This window comes from Triticum urartu, chromosome 5A, assembly GCF_056163025.1.
Source record: "Triticum urartu cultivar PI428250 chromosome 5A, HENAU_Tu73, whole genome shotgun sequence".
Lineage (NCBI taxonomy): Eukaryota > Viridiplantae > Streptophyta > Magnoliopsida > Poales > Poaceae > Triticum > Triticum urartu.
Window position 1 is genome coordinate 565,924,777 of NC_141877.1, and position 25,764 is coordinate 565,950,540.

Genomic DNA, 25,764 nt, shown 5'->3' on the forward strand with positions numbered 1-25,764 from the left:
CGGGGAAGAGAGGAAAGAAAGAAGCCACCGGCCGCAGCAGCCGCCGCCGTCGCGGGGTGGCCGTAGCGGTGCCGACTTTTCCCACCAAAAAGGGGGACTTGAACCAGCTCACGCCCCGCGACCGCCACCCCACTCCGACCCCTCACCCCGCCTCCACCACCTTGGTTGTATATTCCTTTCCCCCTTCCTTCCTCTGCTCTCTTTCCCTCCTGCTGTCGCATCGCTTGCTTCTCCTCCCTTTCCAGTTGTAGTGTACTACTCTCGCGTGCGCATTCCAGCAACAACAACTCCAGCTCGCGGGATCTTGCTGGCTGCCGGTGTATTATTTGGTTGGTTTGACCCCGTGCTCGCATGAGCGGAGATTCGCCGGCGCCGGCGATCGAGCTGAGCTGAGTTCGTCGTCCGTGGACTGAATCTGTCAACATGGTCAGCTTGCTTTCTTGCTCGATTCCAGCCAGCTTCTTTCACGCCCGTGATTGATGGTTGGTTGCTTTTGGTCGAGCTGACATGTTTCTTGTTTCTTGGGTCGACGACAGGGGACTCCGGTCAACATCATCGTCGGCTCGCAGGTCTGGCTGGAGGATCCCGACGAGGCCTGGGTCGACGGCGAGGTCACCGGGATCAAGGGCGCCGACGTCACCGTCGCCACCACCAATGGCAAAACGGTCAGTCACTCCGCAGTCCCCTGCTCTCTGCCTCATCGCTGCTCTTTACCACCAGTATTCTACCAAGGATGCAGATTTCAGATCAAGCTCTACTTCGTCTTAGCAATCAATCGAGCAGTGCCTACCAACTGTTCGTCGAATTGCTTGGATGGAACTGCCACCGCGAGTTACTGTTACTTTCAATCGCCAATTCGATGCAAGTTGCTTACGACATGAGCTTCTGAATCATCCATGGGTTCAGGTTGTGGCCAGCCTCGCGAGCATATACCCCAAAGACACGGAAGCGCCCCCAGCAGGAGTGGACGACATGACGAAGCTCGCTTACCTCCATGAACCGGGAGTCCTGCATAACCTTGCCTGCCGGTACAGCCTTAACGAGATATACGTGAGTAATCCAGGGTTGTCCATCTTGATGTTCTCTCCCAGTCAGAAACCATTTCAGCTGATTGTCTGACACTGGTAACTATTCTGACGACAGACGTACACCGGGAACATCTTGATTGCAGTCAATCCTTTCCAGAGGCTGCCCCATCTCTACGACGTGCACATGATGGAGCAGTACAAAGGCGCCACCTTCGGGGAGCTCAGCCCCCATCTTTTCGCGATTGCAGATTCTTGCTACAGGTGTGTGCGATTGCAGTCTGTGGGCATTGGACAGTCAGCCAGTTCACTGTATTGTGTGGCTGATGTTCATCGCGGTTTTGTTGCTGAATATAATTTTCAGGGCAATGATCAATGAGCATGGAAGCCAGTCAATATTGGTGAGCGGTGAGAGTGGTGCTGGTAAGACAGAGACGACAAAGATGCTCATGAGGTACCTTGCGTTCATGGGAGGAAGGTCTGGAACCGAGGGACGAACCGTTGAGCAGCAAGTTCTAGAGGTTGGAAAACACAACATTTTTGTTCATCTTCTTTCTCACTCTTTCCTTCTAGAATGATGTCCCACTAACTCTCTCGATTCTTCTACAACACATTCAGTCTAACCCAGTACTGGAAGCATTTGGTAATGCGAAGACGGTGAAGAATAACAACTCAAGGTGGATTCTTGAATTAGCAACTACAACTATGCTTTGGCAGCAAATGTTTTTTAAGTTTTATACTTAACATGCCGATCTTTTTCAGTCGATTTGGTAAGTTTGTTGAAATTCAATTTGACAAATACGGGAAGATATCTGGTGCGGCCGTTCGCACATACCTCCTTGAACGATCACGAGTATGCCAGGTCTCTGATCCTGAACGGAACTACCATTGCTTTTACATGCTATGCTCTGCACCACCGGAGGTAATTCTTAACAAGAAGTACCTATATAGTGCTTACCATATCTGCATGGTCCAAAAGACTTCTTCTTGATGTTTAACTAATTACAGGACGTAAAAAGGTTTAAGGTGGGAGACCCGCGATCATTTCATTACCTGAACCAAACAAGCTGCTATGAAGTAGCTAATGTGGACGACGCAAGAGAATACCTAGAAACAAGAAATGCAATGGATATAGTTGGAATTTCTCAAGAAGAACAGGTATTTGAAACTATAACGAGACTTGAAAGAAATAGTAACGATATTGCTGGGCTAAAAAAAACTAATTAATCTCTTTCACTGCTCAAGGATGCAATCTTCAGAGTAGTAGCGGCAATCCTTCATCTAGGAAACATTAATTTCTCCAAAGGGAAAGAAATTGATTCATCACGGTTGAGGGATGAGAAATCAATCAATCACCTGAAAACAGTGGCAGAACTGCTAATGTATGTCTAATTTCTTTCAGTGATTTATGTTTGGTGATCTGCAGTTTTATGGTATTACTCAAGTACATATTGTATCTTAGGTGTGATGAGAAGTTGCTTGAAGACTCTCTTTGTCAGCGTGTTATTGTAACACCTGATGGAAATATCACAAAACCCCTCGATCCAGATTCTGCTCTACAGAGTCGTGATGCCTTGGCAAAGACGGTGTATTCACGACTATTCGACTGGTAAGCGTGAATTCTTATATTCATTAATGCATCAAACAAGCAAAAAATATCAAGTGTTACTTCTTATCAGTATTACCAGATTGCCAGATATGTGTACAGACCAAAATATATTGTTATGAATGTAGTAAAATGCTAATAAAACTAGTGGAGATCGCCCATTGCGCATATGACGAAATCGTCCAGTGGGGCATGGCTTTCTGCCTGGGATCCCCGAGCGTTGTGCTTATTCAGGAGTAGTTGAGCGTTATCTACATAGGGTTTTGGCATGTTCATGCCCACCTGTTTGTTCATACATCTAATTTCTTCTTACTGAGAAGGCAGCGCTCCTACCAGTTCCTTTTTTTTTTTGTAAAAACTAATAAATTTAGCACTTTATACTTTTATCTTTCATCTCTAATGTATGCCATTTAACCAGAAAGGTTTTTCTTATCTGGGTTAACAGGATTGTGGATAAGATCAATAACTCGATTGGTCAAGATCCTGATGCAATAAGTATAATAGGAGTGCTGGATATATATGGATTTGAGAGTTTCAAGGTCAACAGGTTTGCCATTAGTACCTTCGTTACACTACAAAAGTGCAAGTATGATATTAGTTCAGTTTCTAAACATGACGAACTTTCTGCTCATATGACAGTTTTGAGCAACTGTGCATCAACATGACAAATGAGAAATTGCAGCAGCACTTCAATCAGGTTAGCTAAGACCTATAGGTGCTAAGAGAAAATGATTTTGAAATGTATATTTAATATCTACATAAATATGTGTATTCCTTCGGCAGCACGTATTCAAGATGGAGCAAGAAGAGTATACAAGGGATGAAATAGACTGGAGCTATGTGGAATTTGTGGATAATCAGGATGTGCTGGACCTGATTGAGAAGGTAATGCCTCTGAATATCATAAGTTATATGTGAACTTTAACAGATGAATCAAGTATTTACTTATCAAACATTTAAATATTTCGTACAGAAACCTGGAGGAATAATTGCCCTCCTGGATGAGGCATGGTATGTGATGTTTTGACCCAAAAATGAAGTTTCTTTTGACTGTCATTCCAGATTTAGTTTTATGTCCACGATGACACTTGCAACAATGAAAGTTTTCTGTAGTATATTTCATTTAAAAAAATACACAGGATACTTTTTCTTGCATGCAAACTGAAGGCAAATGCAAGTATTTGACATGCTTATGGATGATGCAGCATGTTTCCGAAGTCCACTCACGAGACATTTGCACAAAAGATGTATCAAACATACAAATCACATAAGCGCTTTAGCAAGCCCAAACTTGCCAGGACTTCCTTCACAATCAATCACTACGCAGGAGATGTAAGCATTAGTCCGGTGATAGTATGATAATTTGATATATAATCAGTAAGGAATTTTAATAAACTATTCTACTTGACAGGTCACATACCAAGCCGATTATTTTCTTGACAAGAACAAAGATTATGTGGTCGCTGAACATCAAGCTCTACTAAATTCGTCAAGGTGCTCTTTTGTTGCAAATCTCTTTCCTCCATTACCAGAGGAAAGTTCTAAACAGTCCAAATTCTCTTCCATCGGTACTCGCTTTAAGGTGTGTCATATTGGAGCTAAATCTCTTTTTTAGCCTTGAAATACTCATTAACATGTATTCCATAATATGTGTAGCAACAACTCCAAGCCCTGATGGAAACATTGAGTACGACAGAACCACACTACATTAGATGTGTGAAGCCTAATACTGTACTGAAACCTGGCATCTTCGAGAACGACAATGTCTTGAATCAATTGAGATGTGGGGTATGTATTTTCTTTTTCATGTTTTGTGCTCCATTGAATTTGATTGAAATTTCATCGCGTTCATGGCTCATCGTGCAGGGTGTTTTGGAAGCAATCCGGATCAGTTGTGCTGGCTATCCGACGAAGAGAACATTTGATGAGTTCATTGATCGATTCGGAGTGCTTGCACCAGAGCTTGTGGACAGGTATGGATGCTCAAGTTATGCGAACTGATAAGGAGATGAAACTCAAGTAAAATATATCAATTTAGATATGCCCTTGTTGTGTAACTATTTTGCAGTTCTGACGAGAAGACAGCTTGTGCAGCAATATGTGATAAAATGGGATTGAAGGGATACCAGGTAACCTACAGTGAAAATGGGAAGTTGTGAAACATAAAAACTGTATCTATCATATATGACAGTTGAAACTGACTGTGCATACCCTTTCCTTTATCAGATAGGAAAAACAAAGGTATTCCTAAGAGCTGGCCAGATGGCAGAGCTGGATGCCAGAAGAGCAGAAGTATTGGCCAATGCTGTGCGACTTATCCAGAGGCGTATAAGAACGCATCTTATGCGAAAGGAATTCGTCAGCTTAAAAAAGGCTTCCATTCAAACTCAAAAGTTCTGGAGAGGTATTTCTTCACTCCTTCGTGTTCGGTACTTCATGCCTTGGATAGAAGTACTTCTTACTTAGTTCTCACTTGAACTGACATACAATCTAATGAAATGGCACAGCACGACTAGCTAGAAAGCTTTTTGAGCACATGAGAAGAGTCGCTGCTGCAATTACAATACAGAAGCACACCCGTACTCATTCTGCCTGGAAAGCTTACCTACAAATATACAGATCATCAATAACAATACAGACAGGATTACGTGCAATGGCTGCTCGTAAGGAGCACAGGTTCAGAAGAGAGACCAAAGCGACCATCATCATCCAGGTTTGTATTATTATGTGAACCAAGGTACAGAGGTAATTTAATAATCAACCGAAACTTAACTACTTTGTGGATCCAGACTCGATGGCGCCAACACAAAGCCTATGTTGCTTACAAACTGCAAAAAAGAGCTTCTCTAATTCTCCAGTGCTCGTGGAGGGGACGTGTTGCAAGGAAGGAACTTCGGAAGCTCAAAATGGTATGTCCAATTTCAGATTGGGAAGTCGTAATTCATTCATGTGTATTTTAATGCATTTTAAACTAAAGTATAAGCATGTAACAGGAAGCAAGAGATAATGGTGCACTTAAAGAAGCCAAAGACAAGCTGGAAAAGAGAGTTGAGGAACTCACATGGAGATTAGATGTTGAGAAGCATTTGAGGGTAACTCACTTAGATCAACATAGTAGTTGCTGTACAGTTTAATATGTTGCTTGGACACCAATGAGTTTGCTAAATTATGCATGTTGGCAGGTTGACCTTGAGGTAGCCAAGGGACAAGAAATTACAAAGTTACAATCTGCGTTGCAAGAAATGCAAGAAAAGCTTGAGGAAGCCCATGCAGCAATTATAAATGAGAAAGAAGCTGCAAAGTTAGCAATTGAACAGGCACCACCTAAGATAGTAGAGGTGCCAGTGGTGGATAACGCAAAAGTTGAGTTGTTGACAAGTCAAAACGAGGAACTTGAGGTATGAATACCCAATAGGTTCCACAGCTGTACTCAAAAGGAAGATTCACCATTTTATTCTACAGTGAAATTCTCACGTCCCTTTTTTTATCCAGACTGAGCTCGGTACGTTTAGAACGAAGGCTGAAGATCTTGAGAAGAAGCTTTTTGAGATTCAAAAACAGTCTGACGAATTGTCACGTGAGACACAAGAACGGGACTCCAAAATTAATCAACTTCAAGACATGATCGCTAGGTACTAATGAGCTCATAGCTTTGGAGTTTGGAAAAAGTCGACTTGTAAAGAATACATATCATATCCACTCACTGACTTTTGATATATGGTTCAGGCTTGAAACAAATTTATCCAACATGGAATCTGAAAACCACGTTCTACGCCAACAATCGTTGCTTGCGTCAGCAGATGATGATAATAAGACAAAACAAATAGAGAGGTAAAAATTTACAATATTTATACCTCGTATTTCCATTCTTAACCACTTGCCTGCATGGAAGTATTATAACTTAATACAATTAATGATTTGTCTAGTCTGGAAAGCAAGATTGCCATCTTGGAGTCAGAGAATCAGTTGCTCCGCAGCAATCCTGCACCAGCTGTTCAAGCAGTAGTCACTCCTGAAGTGATTGAGCCAGCTGTTGTGAAGGTACAATTCCAGTAATGAAAATTCAATAAGATATTTTTTTGGCTTTTACAACTATATTTCAGAAGTACAAAGTTTCACTAACATTTGTGTTAAAATCTTATCAGGTTCTTGAGAATGGACACCAGCATGGAGAACCTAAAATGGTTAGTATATGTACTGTAACTCAGTGATACCCAACAAACATACTGTAAGATAGAAAGAAACAATACTCAAGTAGGTCATCGGATTAATGTTCACATATGCTTTGCTTGCAGGAGGAGGTGGTTGTTCCCCCAGTAAAGAATTTAAGCAAACAACAGTCGCTGACGGACCGACAGCAAGTAAGTTTGTCCTTTGAACTTTTTAATTTCACTGTGGGAACAAGTTTCATGTATTTAATTAACATATATTGTGCATTTAAAAAAAACAATTATTCTATCTTCACTCTTTCCACAGGAAAATCATGATGTCCTTATCAAAAGCCTGGCTGAAGACAGGAGATATGACAACAGAAGACCAGCTGCAGCATGTATTGTCTACAAATCACTTCTTCACTGGCACTCATTTGAAGCAGAAAAGACAAACATATTTGACCGTATCATCCATACAATTAGGTCATATGTTGAGGTTGTTATTCCCATCAATAACTATACAGATTTTCCTATGCAATAGCATAAGAAAGTTGGTAAGCAAATTGTCGAGAAACTCATTGGCTGAATACATGTACAGAATGCTGAAACTTCTGGAGAACTAGCTTATTGGCTGTCGACAACATCAACCCTCCTCTACCTTTTACAAAATACACTTAAAGCTAGCAGTTCATCTACTAAAGTACCAAATCGCAGCAGGACCGCAACAGGCAACCTATTCAATAGAATGGTGCAGGTAAGTTTTTCATCCAGACTTTTGCTCTGCATAAGCAGATGTTCTTGGTTGAGATCTCAAATGCATTTGGTACCAATTATCTGTGATCACATCATAAAATATGAGCTTACGTCTTGGAGTTCTGTCTGGTGGGCATCAGGACGTGGCTCCTGGTGCTCATTCTTTTTCGTTTCTTTTTTTGTATTGAACTGCTACTGCCTACTGCCATGTCTTACCGGTTTCATGCTATGTAATTTGGAGCAAAAATCTCTATATTTGGGGGAAAATGAGCTTACATATGCCAAAAACTGCACTTTCAGAATGCTCGATCATCATCGTCAGGATTAGGTATTTCAAACGGATACAGTGGAATGGTAGGAAGAGCTGACACTACATCAATGATAGAGGCTAAGTATCCAGCTGTACGTTTCAAGCAACAGTTAACAGCATATGTCGAGAAGATATATGGCATGATGAGAGATAGCCTGAAAAGGGAAATAAGTGCAATATTGACTCTCTGCATACAGGTACCTCAAGGCTCAGGCATCTTCATGCCTAATCTTTGTATAATGTGATACAACTTCTCTAACATGTGCCAATATTCATAGGCTCCAAGAGCTGGTCGTGTAAGAGCATCTCGAGGATCATTGAAAAGTATACACTCTAGTGCACTATCAAGGCAAGCATCAAGTGTGCATTGGCAGAACATTGTCAAGTGCCTGAATCATACACTGGAAACGATGAACAATAATTATGTGAGTACAGCTTTGTTTTGAGTTGTAGCTTCGTTTTCAGTTGTCTTCCTGTCAGGAAATACATTACAATTTCTATGCTGAAGATTTTTCCTTTTTCAACTTTGATTTGTAGGTACCTCCAATGATAATTAGGAAAACATTCAGTCAAGTATTTGCATTTATGAACGTTCAACTCTTCAACAGGTACTGCTAGTCTTGTACAAATTACCTCAGATTAACTCTGCTTGACTACACACTGTCATTTGAGACATCATTTGTATACGCTTCACAAAATGTTTTGATTCTGAACTATAGCAAAAAATATTTTCTTCATTCAGTTTGCTACTTCGGCGTGAATGCTGCTCCTTTAGCAATGGAGAATTCTTGAAGGCTGGTTTACAGGAACTGGAGCAATGGTGCTCTAGAACAACTGAAGAGGTGAAATAAAAAAGAGAATGTTTAATTTCAGCAAGGAACATACTAATCAGCAGAAAGCCACCAGACTAAAATGTATTTCTGTAATCCAGTATGCAGGAACATCTTGGGATGAACTGCAACACATAAGGCAGGCAGTTGGGTTCCTGGTATGCCTAAGTAGATGCTCTTATTGACCATTATAGATGTTCCATCTGTCTACGGCCGACCTACTAAATGAAATTACATTGCAGGTTTTGCATCAGAAATCGCACAAGACACTGGAGGAAATCACTGATGAGCTTTGCCCCGTAAGTCCTGAACAAGACAAAGTTATAGATGCTTGAAATTTTGGCAAACCCATCCAATATCAAATATTTGTATTTTGTTGGCAGGTTCTGAGCATCAGCCAAATATATCGCATCGGAACGATGTTCTGGGATGATAAATACGGTGCACAAGGTCTATCCCAAGAGGTAAGCGAGAGTCCTTGCTAGAATATACGTGCTTCCGTTTTCAAACAACATTAACATGATGTGATAGAAAACAAAGGTACAAAATTTTCTTTCCTGTTTCATGACAAGAATGGGCATGTTTTCAGGTAATTGGAAACATGAGAACAATGACGACAGATGACTCGATAACTACTCCGAACAGTTCTTTCTTACTAGATGACGACTCAAGGTATGTTCAGTACCGGCGCAAAGATGTAATCTGTGACGGGGTGCATAATTAATTAAAATCACAACAGTTGCCATCGATCTAACACCCACCCATATGGACGGCATTGCAGCATACCGATATCCTTGGATGATATAGCGCGACTGATGCTCGACATCAACCCGACTGACGTGGAGCCGCCACCACTACTGCGGCAGAACTCCCAGTTCCACTTTCTTCTGCAACAGCATACAGACTGATTACATTACGTATATAAAGGAAAATACGGACAGGTACCAGTTTTTGTGAAGTTCCTGGGCAGTGAATATTTTTCATTTATTTTTTAAATAGGAGTGCATAGTTTGGGGTTTGGTTTGTTTCGGTCTCCAGCTTGCAATTTTGGGTTGGGTCTTGTGGAAAGTATATTTTGAGAAAGGGAAATATAGAAGAGTTTGATAGCATTCTTTTGATTGGTATTGATAGTGTGAAAGAGGAAACATTGTAATTCTTTTGTGAAAGTACATATGTTGATTACCCCGACTGATGAATTCAATGACAACACTTTCTGATTGTAAGTTTCTCATTTTTAGCCAAGTGCATTTGGTAGTCTTCCTTATGATGTGGGTATTTCTGGGATCAACATTGTGAAAAATGTACACACCAGCAGTCTGCGAAACGGGTTTTCTTTTCTTTCTGAAATTTGTGTCCCCTGGTTTTATTCTCGACTTGTCTCTCTCCGCGTTTCTGGATTAGGAGGAGACTGGTGTGTTGAGAGCTACTGGAGGGGCGAATGGAGGGGCTACCGCGCGCACCCAATCTGTCCGCGCCGGTGATCGCCGGTGCGGTGGACGGTTTTGGGCGCTAGCGGAGGCGGAGGAGGACGACGCGGATGGAGAGGCGGACGATCCGCCATCGCCGCCGTCGCCTACGCCGTCGGACCACGTTAATGACTGGTTCAATGCCGGCTATTCAGAGGAGGAGGTGGCGTCTGCGATCGATGATGTTCTACCTATCCATGATCCGGCCAGGTTGGGGATCGACGCGGGCGCGAAGATAGAGATGGTCCGCCGGAGAACCTCGTCGGCGGCGATCAAGCCATGGAAAGGCCCTCTTCCTAAGGTATGTCGTCCAAATCTTACAGTTTTTGATCTCATTAAGCCGGATTCGTGGGTTGTTGTAAAACGGAAGAAGACTCTTCGCCGGACGGTGGCCGGGTCGAGGCCGCCGGCGACGGAGTTGGAAACTCCTAGGATCCAGGATCTCGGGATTGCTGATTTCCGTCAGCGTCGTTTGAATTCACTGCTAGGCCGAGAGGGGCTGCCATCGGACGTTGGTGGGCCGGCTCATGTTGGGTCGGGGATAGATGGGTATGAGGCCCAGTCTATTCCGGGTCCGACCGGTTTTTTCTGCAACGAGGGTTGCTCGGAAAGGGCTGCGGTATGTGGGCCGGAGGAGCTTGGGTATGAGGCCCAGAGCAGGCCACAGCCGAGCGCTATCGAGGGTGACGAGGAGCCGCTAGCTCGATCGTCTGTGTCTCACGTACCTTTCGCTAGGGTTCCTGGTAGGCTGAGTCGGAGCTTTCGATCTGCTGGGACAAAACGAGCGAAGCGTATCCCTCCGCTTCGATCGATGGTGGGTCGCGGAGGACCTTTGCCACCGGGGAAGAGAACGGTGGCGAATCTGGACGCCGGCCGCCTTGGGACCGCGCCGCAGCAGGGCAGCGGCGGTGGCCGTGGCGCTGGGTTGCCGGCTACCGGCGCTGGCCGGAACCCCGCGGCCTCGGGCAGGGGCAGTGGAGCTTCGTTGCCGCCAACGGGGGCTGGCCGCGGGGGTGCAGTACCGCTGCAAGCCGGCAGGGGCGTAGCTTCGGTGGGGGTAGCGGCCGGCCGGGGCGGCGTGCTGCCCGGGCCTAGACCAGCGGCGCCCACTCCGGCGGGATTGCGGCCGCCGGCGCCGGGTCCGGTGGGTCAGCGACCTCTGCCGTCATCTACTGCTGGGAACAATGCGGGCCAGGGAGGTGTTGTGCCGCGGCCACCCGCTCAGGGGCTGTTGGCTGGCCAGCCAAGGCTAGTTCCACCACCTCACCTTGTCGCTATGCCTCCGCAGAATTGATCCCGAGCAGTGCAGCATCTGGCACGTCCACCAACTCAAGTCACGGTTGCACCTCAGGGTCAGTGGGGTGATGATGGGGTCAACGCGTATGGTGCTGGTAAGCACCGTGGATCCTCGTCGACTGGTGGAGGTCGAGGCCATGCTTGGCAGAGCGATGGCTCGGCGGAGCGCCCGTTCATGGGGCCCCCAGGAGGATTTGTTGAGGGGGCGGCTGGCCCGGGTCTTCGACCGCGGGGTGGTTTCCGTGGTCACCGAGGTGGGCGTGGGGGCCGGTATCGCCCACGACCGCCTACTCCGACTGTGACTGATCCGATGGTGGTTGATGGGGATGCTGAGCAGCAGGTTTTGACAGGCCAGGCTTTGGAGGTGGTATCGGCGCTTGCCAATGCAGAGTTACCCGGGAATGGGTCCGGGGGGACTGTTTCTCTGGAGGATCCTCCCAGGGCTGAGTCGGACAGAGCTTCAAAATATGCTCGCAAGAAGGAGAATATGCTATGTTATCGTTGTGGTGGTAAGGGGCATTTTATTGCGGAGTGTGTGGCCGAGTTGTGTGGCACTTGTGGCAAACCGGCACACGATGCGGGGGGCTGTCCGCTTCTGAGAGAGCAGGCACCTTCGCTGATGATGTATGGGGTGTACTGTGCCGAGCTTACGTTCTTTGAATCTCCAACGGAGATGGAGGTTCCTGACGAGACGTTGAGCTTGACAACTGGGTTGGTTAAGATTGCTAGAGGAGAGGTTTCGGAGTCGCAAATTATTCAGAGGCTTAAGGAGTTAGCCCCTGGGGAGTTCCGGTGGGAGCTTGCGACTGTGGAGGACAAGCTGTTTCGGATTGAGTGTCCGTCAGTTGAGGACCTTCAGAGGCTTTTGAGTTTCGGGATGTGCAAGGTGCCAGGTACTGATGGTGTGCTTGAGTTTCAGGAGTGGAAGAGGGTTGAGTCTACGGGCAAGCCTCTGACGCAGGTTTGGTTGCGATTCTCTGGGGCACCATCCAGGCCGATGCAGGATGCCCGGGTTGTTGCCAGTTTGGGTATCATGATTGGCAGACCGGAGTGTGTGGATATGGACTTTACTAGAGCCCACGAGATTGCCGGCATTCTGGTTAGTGTGCTGAACATCGAGTTTGTGCCGGAGGTGGTTAAGTGGGCATATCGAGGCCACATATATGACCTTGTTATTGAGTTCGAGGATGAGAGTATCTTTGCCGGGATGGCCAACGGGTCTGATTCTGATTTGCACGAGGATGATGATAGTTCGGCACTTAAGGAGGCACCAGCTGCTGATAGTGGACGTGAGCTGTCCACCACGCAGGGTGCTGATGCTCAGACGTCTGCGGATGGGACGGTTACTCCTTCTTCGGTGCCGACGACTACCCTTAGGTTCGGCTCTTTCGAGCCGGCATCTGCACCCCCGAGACTGTGGAGTGATCGGGTGGAGTCGGATGAGGTGTTTGAGCGCTCGCTTCCGGCACTGGAGTTTGAGGAGCCAGTGCTTCCTCCTTCGGGGGAGTCGCCGATCCCGGTTAGGATTGGGGCGGAGGAGGTCGTTGGCGCGGGAGAGAGTCTGAAGATGGGGGCTTTGGATTTTTCATCTGAGGCCGCAACTGTGCAGGTACAGCCAAGGATGCCTGCTGCTGATGGGGGCGTGGGGCAGGTGGCCGCGCTTCCCTCATCAGGGCCAGCGGTGGGGGAGCCTCCGATGGTGCAGCTTGAGCCTTCGGTTGGGAGGCCGAGGTTGCTCGACCAGACACCTTTACTTCCTTCTTCCGGACCGGCGGTGCTGGCGATGGAGTCGCGGCCCGGACGGGGCTCGGGGCAGGTGGCCTCGGTGGCCTCGGGGGCCTCTTCTCCTGTGGCGCCTCGAGGGCCTTGTGTGCCGGCGGCGCTAGTGCCGACAGTTCGCCCTTTGGCCGGGGTAGTGGGGGAGCTCGGGCAGGAGGCCATGGCTCCTCCGTTCCCCGGCATGGTGCACCCCAGCAGAGCCTCTCGGGAGGAGGTGATTGCTTTCGGTGGTATCCCGGATCCGGTTGCTGAGGGGCGACGGTTGAGCAGCCGTCTCCAGGACCATCCGGAGGTGGACGACATTCAGCAGCGGTGCGCCATGAGGGCGGCCAAGCTTCGTGACGTGGAGGTCACTACGGGTATGTCCGTCAATACTTCTAATTCTATTCTGCATTTTTCCGATGATGAGATTATTAATAATGCAAATAAGCTAGGAATTTCACTAGGTAGCAATGATAGTGAAATTTCAAATTCGATTAATGATTTATTGGATTTAGAGGCTGAGAGGGCGCTTGAGATGATTCGTAACTTAGCTGCGGTTAAACCCATGAATAACTCCGAGATTGATGCTTTGGGGGTTAGGGCCCTCGATAATTTGTGTGCGGATCTCGCTCCTGAGGAGGAAGATGAGCGAGTGGACTTTGATGAAGTGCGAGCCTCTGAGACTGGTTGTGAGGACCAGCCGGAGAGTTTTAATATTCCTAAACGCAAGTGGAAGCGGAAGCTTTACCTGACTTCCGCAGTGCGTAGGAGCGCGCGGATTAGAACAGCTAAAAAAATTCCATGACGAGTTATGAAAGGAATCTTTTGGAATAGCAGAGGTCTGAAAGACTTGGCTAAAAGAAGGTTTCTTGCTGAGGCTTCTATTGAGCATAAGTTGGACTTTATCGCTTTATCGGAAACTGGTAGAGCCGACTTTTCGCCTCAATTTCTCAATACGTTGTCAGGAGGTATTGAGTTTGATTGGCATTGTCTACCGCTGCGAGGAAGATCAGGGGGATTTTACTCGGAGTTAGATGCGACTCGTTAGAAGTCCGAAGCGTGGTCATGGGGGATTTCGCAGTTAAGTTTAGGTTGAGGTCGAAGGCCGATGGGTTTAACTGGGCTTTGGTGGCGGTTTATGGAGCCGCACAGCCCGAGCTTAAACCAGATTTTTTGGCTGATTTGGTTAGGATTTGTGGTTCTGAGCAACTGCCTATCCTAGTAGGGGGTGATTTTAATATTATCAGAAGGCATGATGAGAAGAATAATGATAATTTCGACGGTAGATGGTCGTTCATGTTTAACACCATCATTGAAAGTTTGGATCTACGTGAGATTGAGTTTTCGGGCAGGAAGTTTACTTGGGCTAATGCACTACCTAATCCGACATTTGAGAAGCTGGATCGGGTTCTGGCTAGCGTCGAATGGGAGCAGAAATTCCCTTGTGTAACGGTGCAGGCACTTACACGGGGCATTTCGGACCATACGCCGTTATTCATTGATTCTGGGGAGGCCACTCATGTGGGAAATAAGAATGTCTTCTCGTTCGAGCTTGCGTGGTTTGAGAGACAAGGGTTCTTAGATACTGTTGCCAGAGTATGGGCTAAGGATGCAGGAGGTAAAACTGCACTTGAGCGCTGGCAGAATAAAATTAGGCACTTGAGAAGCTTCCTACGAGGATGGGCTAAACATCTTAGTGGGGTTTATAAGATTGAGAAGGAACAACTCCTTTCGCTTATTCAGTCCCTGGATGTAAAAGCTGAGAACATGATCCTACCAGCCTCGGAGCTTCAGGCGAAGCTCGATGTGGAAATGAGGCTGAAAGAGCTACTTCGTGAGGAAGAATTAAAGTGGGCGCTTCAGGCCAAGGTCCGACGGGTCGTCCAGGGGGACGCGAACACACAATTTTTTCACATGATTGCTAATGGCAAGCATAGAAAGAAGAGAATCTTTCAGCTTGAGCAAGATGAGGGAACGATTCTTGGTCAGGAAAACTTAAAGCTGTATATCACTGAGTATTACAAGCAGTTGTTTGGACCTCTAGAGGAGAACTGGGTGTCGCTGGATGAGTCTAGGATTGAGGATGTGCCTCAACTGACAGCTGTTGAGAATGATATCTTAATTGCTCCTTTCTCTGAGAAAGAGGTATTTGAGGCCATTTCCTAGATGAAGAATAATAAGGCTCCTGGCCCGGATGGTTTCCCGGCCGAGTTTTACAAGAAATGTTGGCACATTATTAAAGGAGATCTATTGCCTTTGTTCAATGATCTTTTCGCTGGTTAGCTTCACCTTTTTAAGCTGAATTTTGGGACGATAACACTTCTTCCCAAGAAGACAGAGGCAGTGCGGATTGATCAATTTCGGCCAATCTATCTTCTTAATGTGAGTTTCAAAATTTTTACCAAGGTCGGAACGAATAGGCTCACACAGATTGCGCATACTGTGGTGCAGCCTACTCAATCTGCTTTCATGCCGGATAGGAACATTCTTGAAGGGGTGGTGGTCCTGCATGAAACGCTCCATGAAATTCACTCGAAAAAACTGGATGGAGTGGTTTTTAAGGTGGATTTCGAGAAGGCGTACGATAAAGTCAAATGGCTCTTTCTACAACAAGCCTTACGTATGAAGGGTTTTGACGAAGCTTGGAGGCGCCAAGTTGAATCTTTCACGCAAAAAGGGAGTGTTGGAATTAAAGTGAATGACGATATAGGTCATTATTTCCAGACACACAAGGGCCTGAGGCAAGGTGATCCAATGTCTCCTATCCTCTTCAACATTGTTGTTGATATGTTGGCAATCTTGATAGGAAGGGCAAAGGAGGCAGGACAAGTAGGTGGCTTGGTACCTCATCTTGTAGATGGTGGTGTGTCCATTCTGCAGTACGCCGATGATACAATCATTTTTATGGAGCACGACTTGGTTAAGGCGAGAAATATGAAGCTGGTATTGTGCCTATTTGAGCAATTGTCCGGTCTGAAGATCAACTTCAATAAAAGTGAGTTGTTCTGTTTTGGTAGAGCCAAAGAGGAACAAGATGCTTACAAGCAACTGTTTGGTTGCGATTTGGGGACTCTTCCGTTCACTTACCTTGGTATCCCCATTCACCATCGTAAGTTAACTAACAGTGAATGGAAGTGTATCGAGGATCGGTTTGAGAAGAAACTGAGCTGCTGGAAGGGCAAACTTATGTCGTATGGAGGCCGATTGATTCTTATTAATTCGGTGCTCACGAGTTTGCCTATGTTTCTCTTATCCTTTTTTGAGGTTCCAGTTGGAGTTAGGAAAAGACTGGACTTCTATCGGTCTCGTTTCTTCTGGCAGAGCGATGAAACTAAGAGAAAGTATCGCCTAGCCAAATGGGATGTCATCTGCCGACCAAAAGACCAAGGGGGTCTTGGGGTTGAGAACCTTGAAGTTAAGAATAGATGCCTTCTAAGTAAGTGGCTTTATAAGTTATCTACCGAGACTGAGGCAACTTGGGCGCAGATTCTTCGTAACAAGTATCTGTACTCTAAAACCTTGTCGCAGGTGACGGCTCGACCCACTGATTCGCCCTTCTGGAAGGGGTTAATGAGGGTCAAAGCTACTTTCTTTAACAGAACAAAGTTTGTTGTCGGTGATGGCAATAACACTCGATTCTGGGAAGATACCTGGCTAGGTGATGCACCACTGGCACTCCAGTATCCGGCGCTTTATCGCATTGTGCAGCGACGGGATGCTCTGGTTGCAACGAGTCTGCAATCTGCTCCTCTTAACATCCAATTTAGGAGGGTGCTTGTGGGTGACCGGTGGGAGGCTTGGATTCATCTGGTGAGTAAACTCATGGAGGTTCAGCTTACTCATCAGCCCTATCAGTTGTATTGGAAGCTTACTAAATCTGGTGAATTCACAGTCAAGTCGATGTACATTGATGTCATCAATTCTAGTGTAATTCCTAGTTCCAAACACGTTTGGAAAGTTAAGGTTCCTCTCAAAATTAAAGTGTTTATGTGGTTTATGCATAAACAAGTCATTCTAACGAAAGATAATTTGATTAAGCGCAACTGGACAGGATCTACTAGGTGTAGTTTCTGTGATCGGGATGAAACTATCAAGCATCTTTTCTTTGAGTGCCCGATGGCGAGGGTGTTGTGGCGCTCGGTGCAGATTGCCTTTAACATTACTCCTCCGAATTCGGTCAGGTCGTTGTTTGGAACGTGGCTGGTTGGTATAGAGGCCAAAACAGCTAGACAAATTCGTGTGGGAGCATGTGCGTTGTTATGGGCAATTTGGAACTGCAGAAATGACTTGGCTTTTAACAGAACAACAACTATTCATTTTTTGCAGGTTCTCTTCCGGGCTACTGCGCTAATCCGTACGTGGTCATTACTCACTCCGACGGAGGCCAGGGCGTGTTTGGTTACTGGATCTGTCCGGTGGGAGATGGTAGCGCGGGATTTATTCAACCGGTTTGGATGGCGGTCATGTAATAGGATAGGCGCGTAGTTTACCTATCTCTCTTTACTATGCCAGCCGGTTGTGGCTTTTGGGCCTTGTTTTATTTTGCTTGCTCTGTGTGAGCCAGTATCCTTTGTCGCAGCACTTTGCAAGACATTGTTGAACTACTTTATTTATTTATAAATGTGGCCGTATGCATCTGTCTGATGCAGAGACCGGGGAAACCCCCTTTTCGAAAAAATAAGAGCATGTCCAATGGGAGAGCCGGCTGAGCCCCATTTGTCTGCCTGGACAACGGCGCCCCCCATTTCCATGCAAATCATGCATGTAGATCATTCAATCAATGTAGCACACAACCAATTCAATAATACAACACAAGCCAAAATGATCCACGACGAATAAAATTCAATAACTCATGAATAGGGATACATGAATAAATCAAGTGTCTTTTCTTGCGCTCGTTGTCTCGTTGATCTCCTTTTGGTTGGTGAACCAATCCTTGACATGGCCATCCATGAGGATAGTGTCGACCAACATGGTCCTTGACTCCTCCATGATCCCCGTGAGCCTCGCCTTCTCTCTCAAGCTCAATGGTCGCATATGCCTTGGCCTTCTCAAGTTCCATTTCCTCCCATTTGTTCGTCTTTTCCATCTCCATCATCCCATTCTCAATCATCGTCCTCTCTCACGGTCGAATTTCATCCTCTCCCTTTGCACATCCAATAATAGCTTGCACCTCTCATCCTTCTTATCCTTCCTTTTCTTTGATTCCTTCCCTTTGTTGGAATTGTTCATCCACGTGGCTGACATCTTGGTCGCCGCGACATCACGTGTGCCCCTATATTTCTCCTTCTTCCCCCTCAAGTACCTACTTCTTTTTGGCTCGGTCCCAAGTCCGACCACCCCTCCACCTTGTTCATCATCGCCATCCAATTCAATAGATTGGCGGGAGCTTGTGCCATCATTGTTCTTCTTTTCTTGGTGTGGTTCTTGAGATCTCTATAGAGGGTTGCCCACTTGGGTTTCCCATTCAACTCCACCCAACAACGGGCCAAAGTGAATGGCTTGTTTTCAATGTGATGGTACAAAGCACCCACCAATCCCATCTAACAAAAATCCCACATAAACGTAATGCAAAAATGAAACAAGCAAGAAAGATCACGACCAACGTGGAGGAAACAAAACTTGAACGACTAATGACTCCAATGTCACTTTCATTCATATTCACTACTTGAGCATATGCACCGGCACCACAAAACTTGTTCACAGAATCTTGAATGGTGGCTCATCTATGCTGGAGAGAGCTCTCACTGCAGTCGGTATGAATTGGATGTGATTCCATGGAGTGCTTGTGTTCGTGGAACCATGCATATCTTTTTCAATATTTTGAGACCTTTTGCTCGGTTCCACATATATGATCCATTGCTCATGTTCAACCAAGCTCGACACAACAAGATATCTTCTCTGGTTGGGTATGCATTTCCTCTGTTCATTACCTTTTTTTAGTTCCCTAGTATTTCCCAACATCAAATAAAGGTGAATTTGATTACACATCTCCCAACTAGGAGGCTCTTTGTTGGAGTTGTGTCAAATAGTTTGTACAAGGTAGGTTACATTTGGACTTGAATTCAAACTGTGTGTAGATATGGTACGGAGAGGTGTTCGAGTAGGACACTTGTATCCTAGACCTCTTATATAATGTGGGATAAACACATGATGCAACATTTCCCAACATAATAGCACAAACATTCAGGGGGAGCCGGTGCGTTGGCCGGCGCCCGGGTGGACAGTGTGCGGTATTGTGATGGTGTCACGGGGAGGAGCGCCCGTAGTCATGCCCTAAGGATTTAGCCATGTTGGTGAACCTCGTTAACAACTCGGTGTTGTATCTCGTGTGATTGCTTGATCCTCACATGATCGACTATGCGCCTTCGATTATTCTAAAGAGTGGTATCAGAGCTAGGTTTGTTCGAGTCATTGAACATGTTGATCTAGAGGAAGGAACTAAAGACAAGTCGATCAGTTGTGAGTCATCCGGAAGCGGTCTCGGTTAAGTCAATTGTATTGTCGAGACAAAGCAAGGCGGTGATAACCCACAAGTAGGGGATCGCAACAGCTTTCGAGGGTAGTGTATTAAACCCAAATTTATTTCAACACAAGGGGAGCCAAGGAATATTTGCAAGTATTAGCAGTTGAGTTGTCAATTTAACCACACCTGGAGACTAAATGTCTGCAGCTGAGTGATCAGTAGCACAGTAGTATGATACTCCCTCCGTCCCAAAATAAGTGTCTTGAGCTTAGTATAAATTTGTACTAGAGGTAATACAAAGTTGAGACACTTATTTTGGGATGGAGGGAGTAGTTTGATAGCAGTGGTAATAGTAGTAGTAGCAGTAGTTTTATAGCAATTGTAACAGAAGTAGCAATAGTAGTAACTTAGCAAAGATCAATATGTGAAAAGCTCGTAGGCATTGGATCGGTGATTATGTTGGATACCATTAATCATGTAACAGTTATAACCTAGGGTGACACAGAACTAACTCCAATTCATCAATGTAATGTAGGCATGTACTCCGTATATAGTCATATACGCTTATAATAAGAACTTGCATGACATCTTTTGTCCTACCCTCCCGTGGCAGCGGGGTCCATAGGGAAACTAAGGGATATTAAGGCCTCCTTTTAATAGAGAACCGGAACAAAGCATTAACACATAGTGAATACATGAACTCCTCAAATTACGGTAATCACCAGAATGAATCTCAATTATTGTCACCTTGGGGGATGTGGATCATAACACATAATAGGTGCGTATAACTTGCATGGTAGGATCAAGAATACAAATATATTCGCGAAAACATAAAGGGTTCGGATCTGAAATCATGACACTCAGGCCCTAATGACAAGCATTAAGCATAGCAAAGTCATAGCAACATCAATCTCAGAACATAGTGGATACTAGGGACTAAGCCCTAACAAAACTAACTCGATTACATGATAAATCTCATCCAACCCATCACTGTCCAGCAACTCTACGAAGGAATTACTCACTCCCGGTGATGAGCATCATGAAATTGGTGATGGAGGATGGTTGATGATGACGATGGCGACGAATCCCTCTCTCCGGAGTGAAGGAAATATGCCCTAGAGGCAATAATAAAGTTGTTATTTGATATTTCCTTATATCATGATAAATATTTATTATTAATGCTAGAATTGTATTAACCGGAAACTTGATACATGTGTGGATACATAGACAAAACACTAGGTCCCTAGTAAGCCTCTATTAGACTAGCTTGTTAATCAAAGACGGTTAAGTTTCCTAACCATAGACATGTGTTGTCATTTGATGAACGGGATCACATCATTAGAAGAATGATGTGATGGACAAGACCCATCTGTTAGCTTAGCATATTGACCGTTAAGTTTTATTGCTATTGCTTTCTTCATGTCAAATACATATTCCTTCGACTATGAGATTATGCAACTCCCGGATACCGGAGGAATACCTTGTGTGCTATCAAACGTCACAACGTAACTGGGTGATTATAAAGATGCTCTACAGGTATCTCCAAAGGTGTTTGTTGGGTTGGCATAGATCGAGATTAGGATTTGTCACTCCGAGTCAGAGAGGTATCTCTGGGCCCTCTTGGTAATACACATCATAAGAGCCTTGCAAGCAAAGTGACTAATGATTTAGTTGTGGGATGATGTATTATGGAACGAGTAAAGAGACTTGCCGATAACGAGATTGAACTAGGTATGAAGATACTGACGATCGAATCTCGGGAAAGTAACATACCGATGACAAAGGGAATAACGTATGTTGTCATTACGGTTCGACCGATAAAGATCTTCGTAGAATATGTAGGAGCCAATATGATCATCCAGGTTATGTTATTGGTTATTGACCGGAGAGGTGTCTCGATCATGTCAACATAGTTCTCGAACCCGTAGGGTCCGCACGCTTAACGTTCGATGACGATTTTGTATTATATGAGTTATGTGATTTGGTGACCTAATGTTATTCGGAGTCCCGGATGAGATCACGGACATGACGAGGGGTCTCGAAATGGTTGAGAGGTAAAGATTGACATATAGGACAATAGTATTCGGACACCGGAAGTGTTCCAGAGGGTATCGGGTACATATCGGGTCACCGAAAGGGGTTCCGGGCACCCCCAGCAAAGATATGGGCCTTATGGGCCAAGAGAGGGATAGACCAGCCCACAAGGGGCTGGTGCGCTCCCATATAGGACAAAATAGGAGGAGAAGGAAAGAGGGGAAGGGAGAAGGAAAGGGGAGGATTCGGCCTCGCCCTTCCTTCCCTCCCCCTCTCTTCCTTTCCCCCTCCGGTAAAAAGGAAAGGGGGGAGGACGAATTGGGAGGACCCCAAGTAGGATTCCTCCTACTTGGGGCACCCCCTTGGCTGCCTTTCCTCCCCTCCAACCTATATATATGAGGGGGGCACCGCTAGAACACACACTAACAATTGTTAGCCGTGTGCGGCACCACCCCTCCACAGTTTACGCCTCTGGTCATATCTTCGTAGTGCTTAGGCGAAGCCCTGTACGGATCACTTCACCATCACCGTCACCACGCCGTCGTGCTGATGGAACTCTCCCTCGACACTTCGCTAGATCAAGAGTTCGAGGGACGTCATCGAGATGAACGTGTGGAGAACTCGGAGGTGTCGTACGTTCGGTGCTTGATCGGTCGGAACGAGAAGAAGTTTGACTACATCAACCGTGTTTTCAAACGCTTCCGCTTTCGGTCTACGAGGGTACGTGGACACACTCTCCCCCTCTCGTTGCTATGCATCTCCTAGATAGATCTTGCGTGAGTGTAGGATTTTTTTTGAAATTGCATGCTACGTTTCCCAACAGTGCCATCCGAGCCAGGTCTATGCGTAGATGATATGCACGAGTAGAACACAAAGAGTCGTGGGTGGTGATCATCATACTACTTACCACCAGCGTCTTATTTTGATTCGGCGGCATTGTTGGATGAAGCGTCCTGGACCAACCTTACATGACCACGTTCATGAGACCGGTTCCACCGACAGACATGCAACTAGTTTTGCATAAAGGTGGCTGGCGGGTGTCTGTTTCTCCTACTTTAGCTGAATCGAATTTGACTGTGGATAGTCCTTGTTGAAGGTTAAAACAACAAACTTAATAAATCACGGTTGTGGTTTTGATGCGTAGGTAAGAATGGTTCTTGCTAGAAGCCCTTAGCAGCCACGTAAAACTTGCAACAACAAAGTAGAGGACGTCTAACTTGTTTTTGCAGGGCATGTTGTGATGTGATATGGTCAAGACATGATGTGATATAAGTTATTGTATGAGATGATCATGTTTTATAAAAGTTACTGGCAACCGGCAAGAGCCTTATGGTTGTCTCTTTATTGTATGAAAATGCAAACATGTCAGGACCCCGATTCCAAGTCACATTGATCTAGCCGGTAACACTTCATATCACATTGCGGCCTCACGCACGGTATCCCCACGGGTGTCGCCTTACCATGGCCCGGGACCGTTTGCGCCTTTTGGCTCACGTATATGATAGTGTCGCTAGCATCCATATGACAGAGAACCCGGACCGACATGGCTAGTCGTGAACCCAAAGCGGCACAGACCTATGGAGACAGGCATACGTGAATCACATCGAGCATGTCGGTCATCAGCGTGTGAATCCGGGCTGTAGCACTGAGCTAACAGGACTCCGGGGAACCCGGGCTGTAGCAGGCTAGGCAGGACTCCTGATGTCACTGCGTGACATTTCCCCGAAGGGACAGACATAGGAACGAAGTGAAACACATGCCGACCAATCAAGTGTCCTGAGCAGTAGTGCTGGGCTAGCAGGACTCCGGTGAACCGGGCTGTAGCGGACTACTATGGCTCGAGGAACACTAGACTACATTTCCCCATAAGAAAGGCTGCCAAGGATAAACAACTAGATTGTCGGATCCCACACATATCAAGCATTTCAATCATACACACAATATGCTCGATATGTGCAAATACAACATGGCATCACAACAAAACTCTACAACTCAAGTACCTTATTTAAAGGCTTCAGAGAGCCATACATAACATGTTCATACAGGTAGAGGTCACATGACCCGACACTCAAGTCATACAAGCATACAAGCACATGCGGAAGCAAATAGTCTGAGTACAGACACTAGAAAGAAAGAAGGCTTCTCGAAGCCTGTCTATCTACATAGGGCCCTCCATGGCCAGGATCACCACCTGGGTGGCTAGTCACTCGTCAACATCAAGGTCTACGTAGAACCCATCGGAGGGGGCGGTGTTGTCGTCTGAAAATAGTAATTAAGCAAACATGAGTACAAAGGTACTCATCAAGTCTTACATCAGAACCTACTATACATGCTCATTCTCAAGAAGGTGGTGGAGTTATTGCAGCAAGCCAACTTTGACTCTTGGCTAAGCTATCCTACGGGACACCACTAGTAAAATAGTTTTCGCACACGAGTCCACTAATCACCAACACAACACTCCACCGGGGATCCTCCCACGTCATCCTACGAGAGGGCCATCCTTGGTACTCACACTTATATTGAGTCTTTTAGTAGTATCCATTAACTTGTCTATGAACTGTATAGGCAACCAAGTAGTCCTTTACCGTGGACGCGGCTATTCGAATAGATGACGTTAACCCTGCAGGGGTGTACTTCTTCATACATGCTCTCACCACTTACCGCCGTTTACACGACATGTACTCGGCAACCTTCAAGCGGAAGCCCAATGAGGGTGTCGGCCACGGCCTACCTAAACACTCAAGTCTCTAGTCCAGGTTTATTGCCTATCCAGGTTCCATCCGCAGGGAGTCCGGCCGAGGTTTCCACATACGGTCCTGAACGATGTGAACAGGGTTCCCGAGACACCAAACGGGTGACTCGGTACACCATGCCACGGTGTATCTACCGCAACATAGCCCACCCCTAGGGTCAGCGCTACGCACGACCGCCAACACATAACCTACAAACACCAGAAACTATTTGCATCTCCTGGACAGAGTACTAGGGTGATTAAGAAGCCGAGAGGGTCCATTGGTTTCGGGCCCAATGTATGGTAGTAACTGAATCTTAAATCACACATACAGATCTCAGTTCTTAGGGACGACCTCAATGAAACAACCCACCATGTACTCCTACATGGCCTCTCATCGATACCTTTACCAAAACATGTTCAACACATCCCTCACATTACCGACATAATAATTTCACTCTAGCCCATCACCCAGATGAACCAGACCTGACACAACTCTAAGCATAGCAGGCATAGCAAGGTAGGAATCACATACATGGATCAATCAACTCCTACACATGCTAGTGGGTTTCATCTAGTTACTGTGGCAATGACAGGTCATGCAGAGGATAAGGGTTCAACTATCGTAGCACACAGCAGTTTGAATCACGTTGTCTTAATGCAGTAAACAAGAGCAGAAGCGAGAACATGGGTTTGTATCAGAATGATCAATGGGTTGCTTGCCTTATGTAGTGGTAGTAGGGTACTGCCCTTCAAACGGATACTCGGGGTTATCCTCGGAGGTAGAACCTACCACGAAAGACACACCAAACGTAATCAACACATGACAATATGCAACAATGTGATGCATGCTATGACATGGCAAAATGAATGTGTCTTGGCCTAATGCAAGCTAAAACAGAAAGGAACGAACCCATTTGAATCAAAGATTCAAATGTAGTTCATTTAACATAGCCTTATTAGTGCATTATCTTATTTTGCTTAAAAAACAAGGTTATCTTGTTTTGTCATGCATGAAACCATTACAGATGGATAGATTGAATTTTTCTGATCATTTTTCATATATAAATTGTTTGATTTGGAGCTATGGTTGATTTTCTATGATTTTTAGAAGTTTTGGCTATTTTCTGGAATTTCCTATATAAAAATAAATCCAGGAAATGAATAATTGCGTCAGCACTACGTCAGCGTGACATCAACAGTCAACTGGGACGGTCCAAGTCAAACTTGACCAGTGGGTCCCATATGTCATTGACTCAGCTAATTAATATGGATAATTAACCTTAAATTAAGCCTAACTAAAATGTCAGTGGGGCCGGGGCCCACATGTCAGCG

At 45.7% G+C, this 25,764-nt stretch overlaps 2 protein-coding genes across 3 annotated transcripts; both read left to right on the plus strand.

Moving 5' to 3' along the window:
* Positions 1–13,157, plus strand: LOC125510595 (myosin-12). 2 transcript variants are annotated; one of them, XM_048675816.2, is made up of 40 exons: positions 1–426; positions 537–665; positions 907–1,050; positions 1,144–1,289; positions 1,390–1,546; positions 1,644–1,702; positions 1,788–1,947; positions 2,034–2,183; positions 2,271–2,407; positions 2,488–2,634; positions 3,077–3,178; positions 3,271–3,328; positions 3,415–3,516; positions 3,605–3,642; positions 3,837–3,963; positions 4,043–4,213; positions 4,288–4,419; positions 4,498–4,604; positions 4,700–4,760; positions 4,858–5,035; positions 5,139–5,344; positions 5,421–5,540; positions 5,625–5,723; positions 5,814–6,029; positions 6,124–6,263; positions 6,358–6,462; positions 6,558–6,672; positions 6,777–6,815; positions 6,927–6,992; positions 7,108–7,278; positions 7,381–7,536; positions 7,836–8,042; positions 8,124–8,270; positions 8,383–8,453; positions 8,588–8,687; positions 8,777–8,833; positions 8,918–8,974; positions 9,059–9,139; positions 9,265–9,347; positions 9,457–9,906. In XM_048675816.2, exons 1-40 carry the CDS (start codon positions 424–426, stop codon positions 9,581–9,583), a joined length of 4,671 nt encoding a protein of 1,556 aa, XP_048531773.2. In that variant the 5' UTR covers positions 1–423; the 3' UTR covers positions 9,584–9,906. The 2 variants fall into 2 exon arrangements, 1 of the variants encoding a protein (XP_048531773.2); XR_015602698.1 differs by lacking the exons at positions 1–426; positions 537–665; positions 907–1,050 and adding exons at positions 10,077–10,442; positions 13,047–13,157 and having other exon boundaries at positions 1,126–1,289; positions 9,457–9,616.
* On the plus strand, positions 10,453–24,057 carry LOC147972906 (uncharacterized). Its single transcript, XM_087521731.1, has 2 exons — positions 10,453–13,575; positions 17,525–24,057. Exons 1-2 carry the CDS (start codon positions 11,613–11,615, stop codon positions 17,665–17,667), a joined length of 2,106 nt encoding a protein of 701 aa, XP_087377857.1. The 5' UTR covers positions 10,453–11,612; the 3' UTR covers positions 17,668–24,057.
* The last annotated feature ends 1,707 nt before the right edge of the window (positions 24,058–25,764 follow it).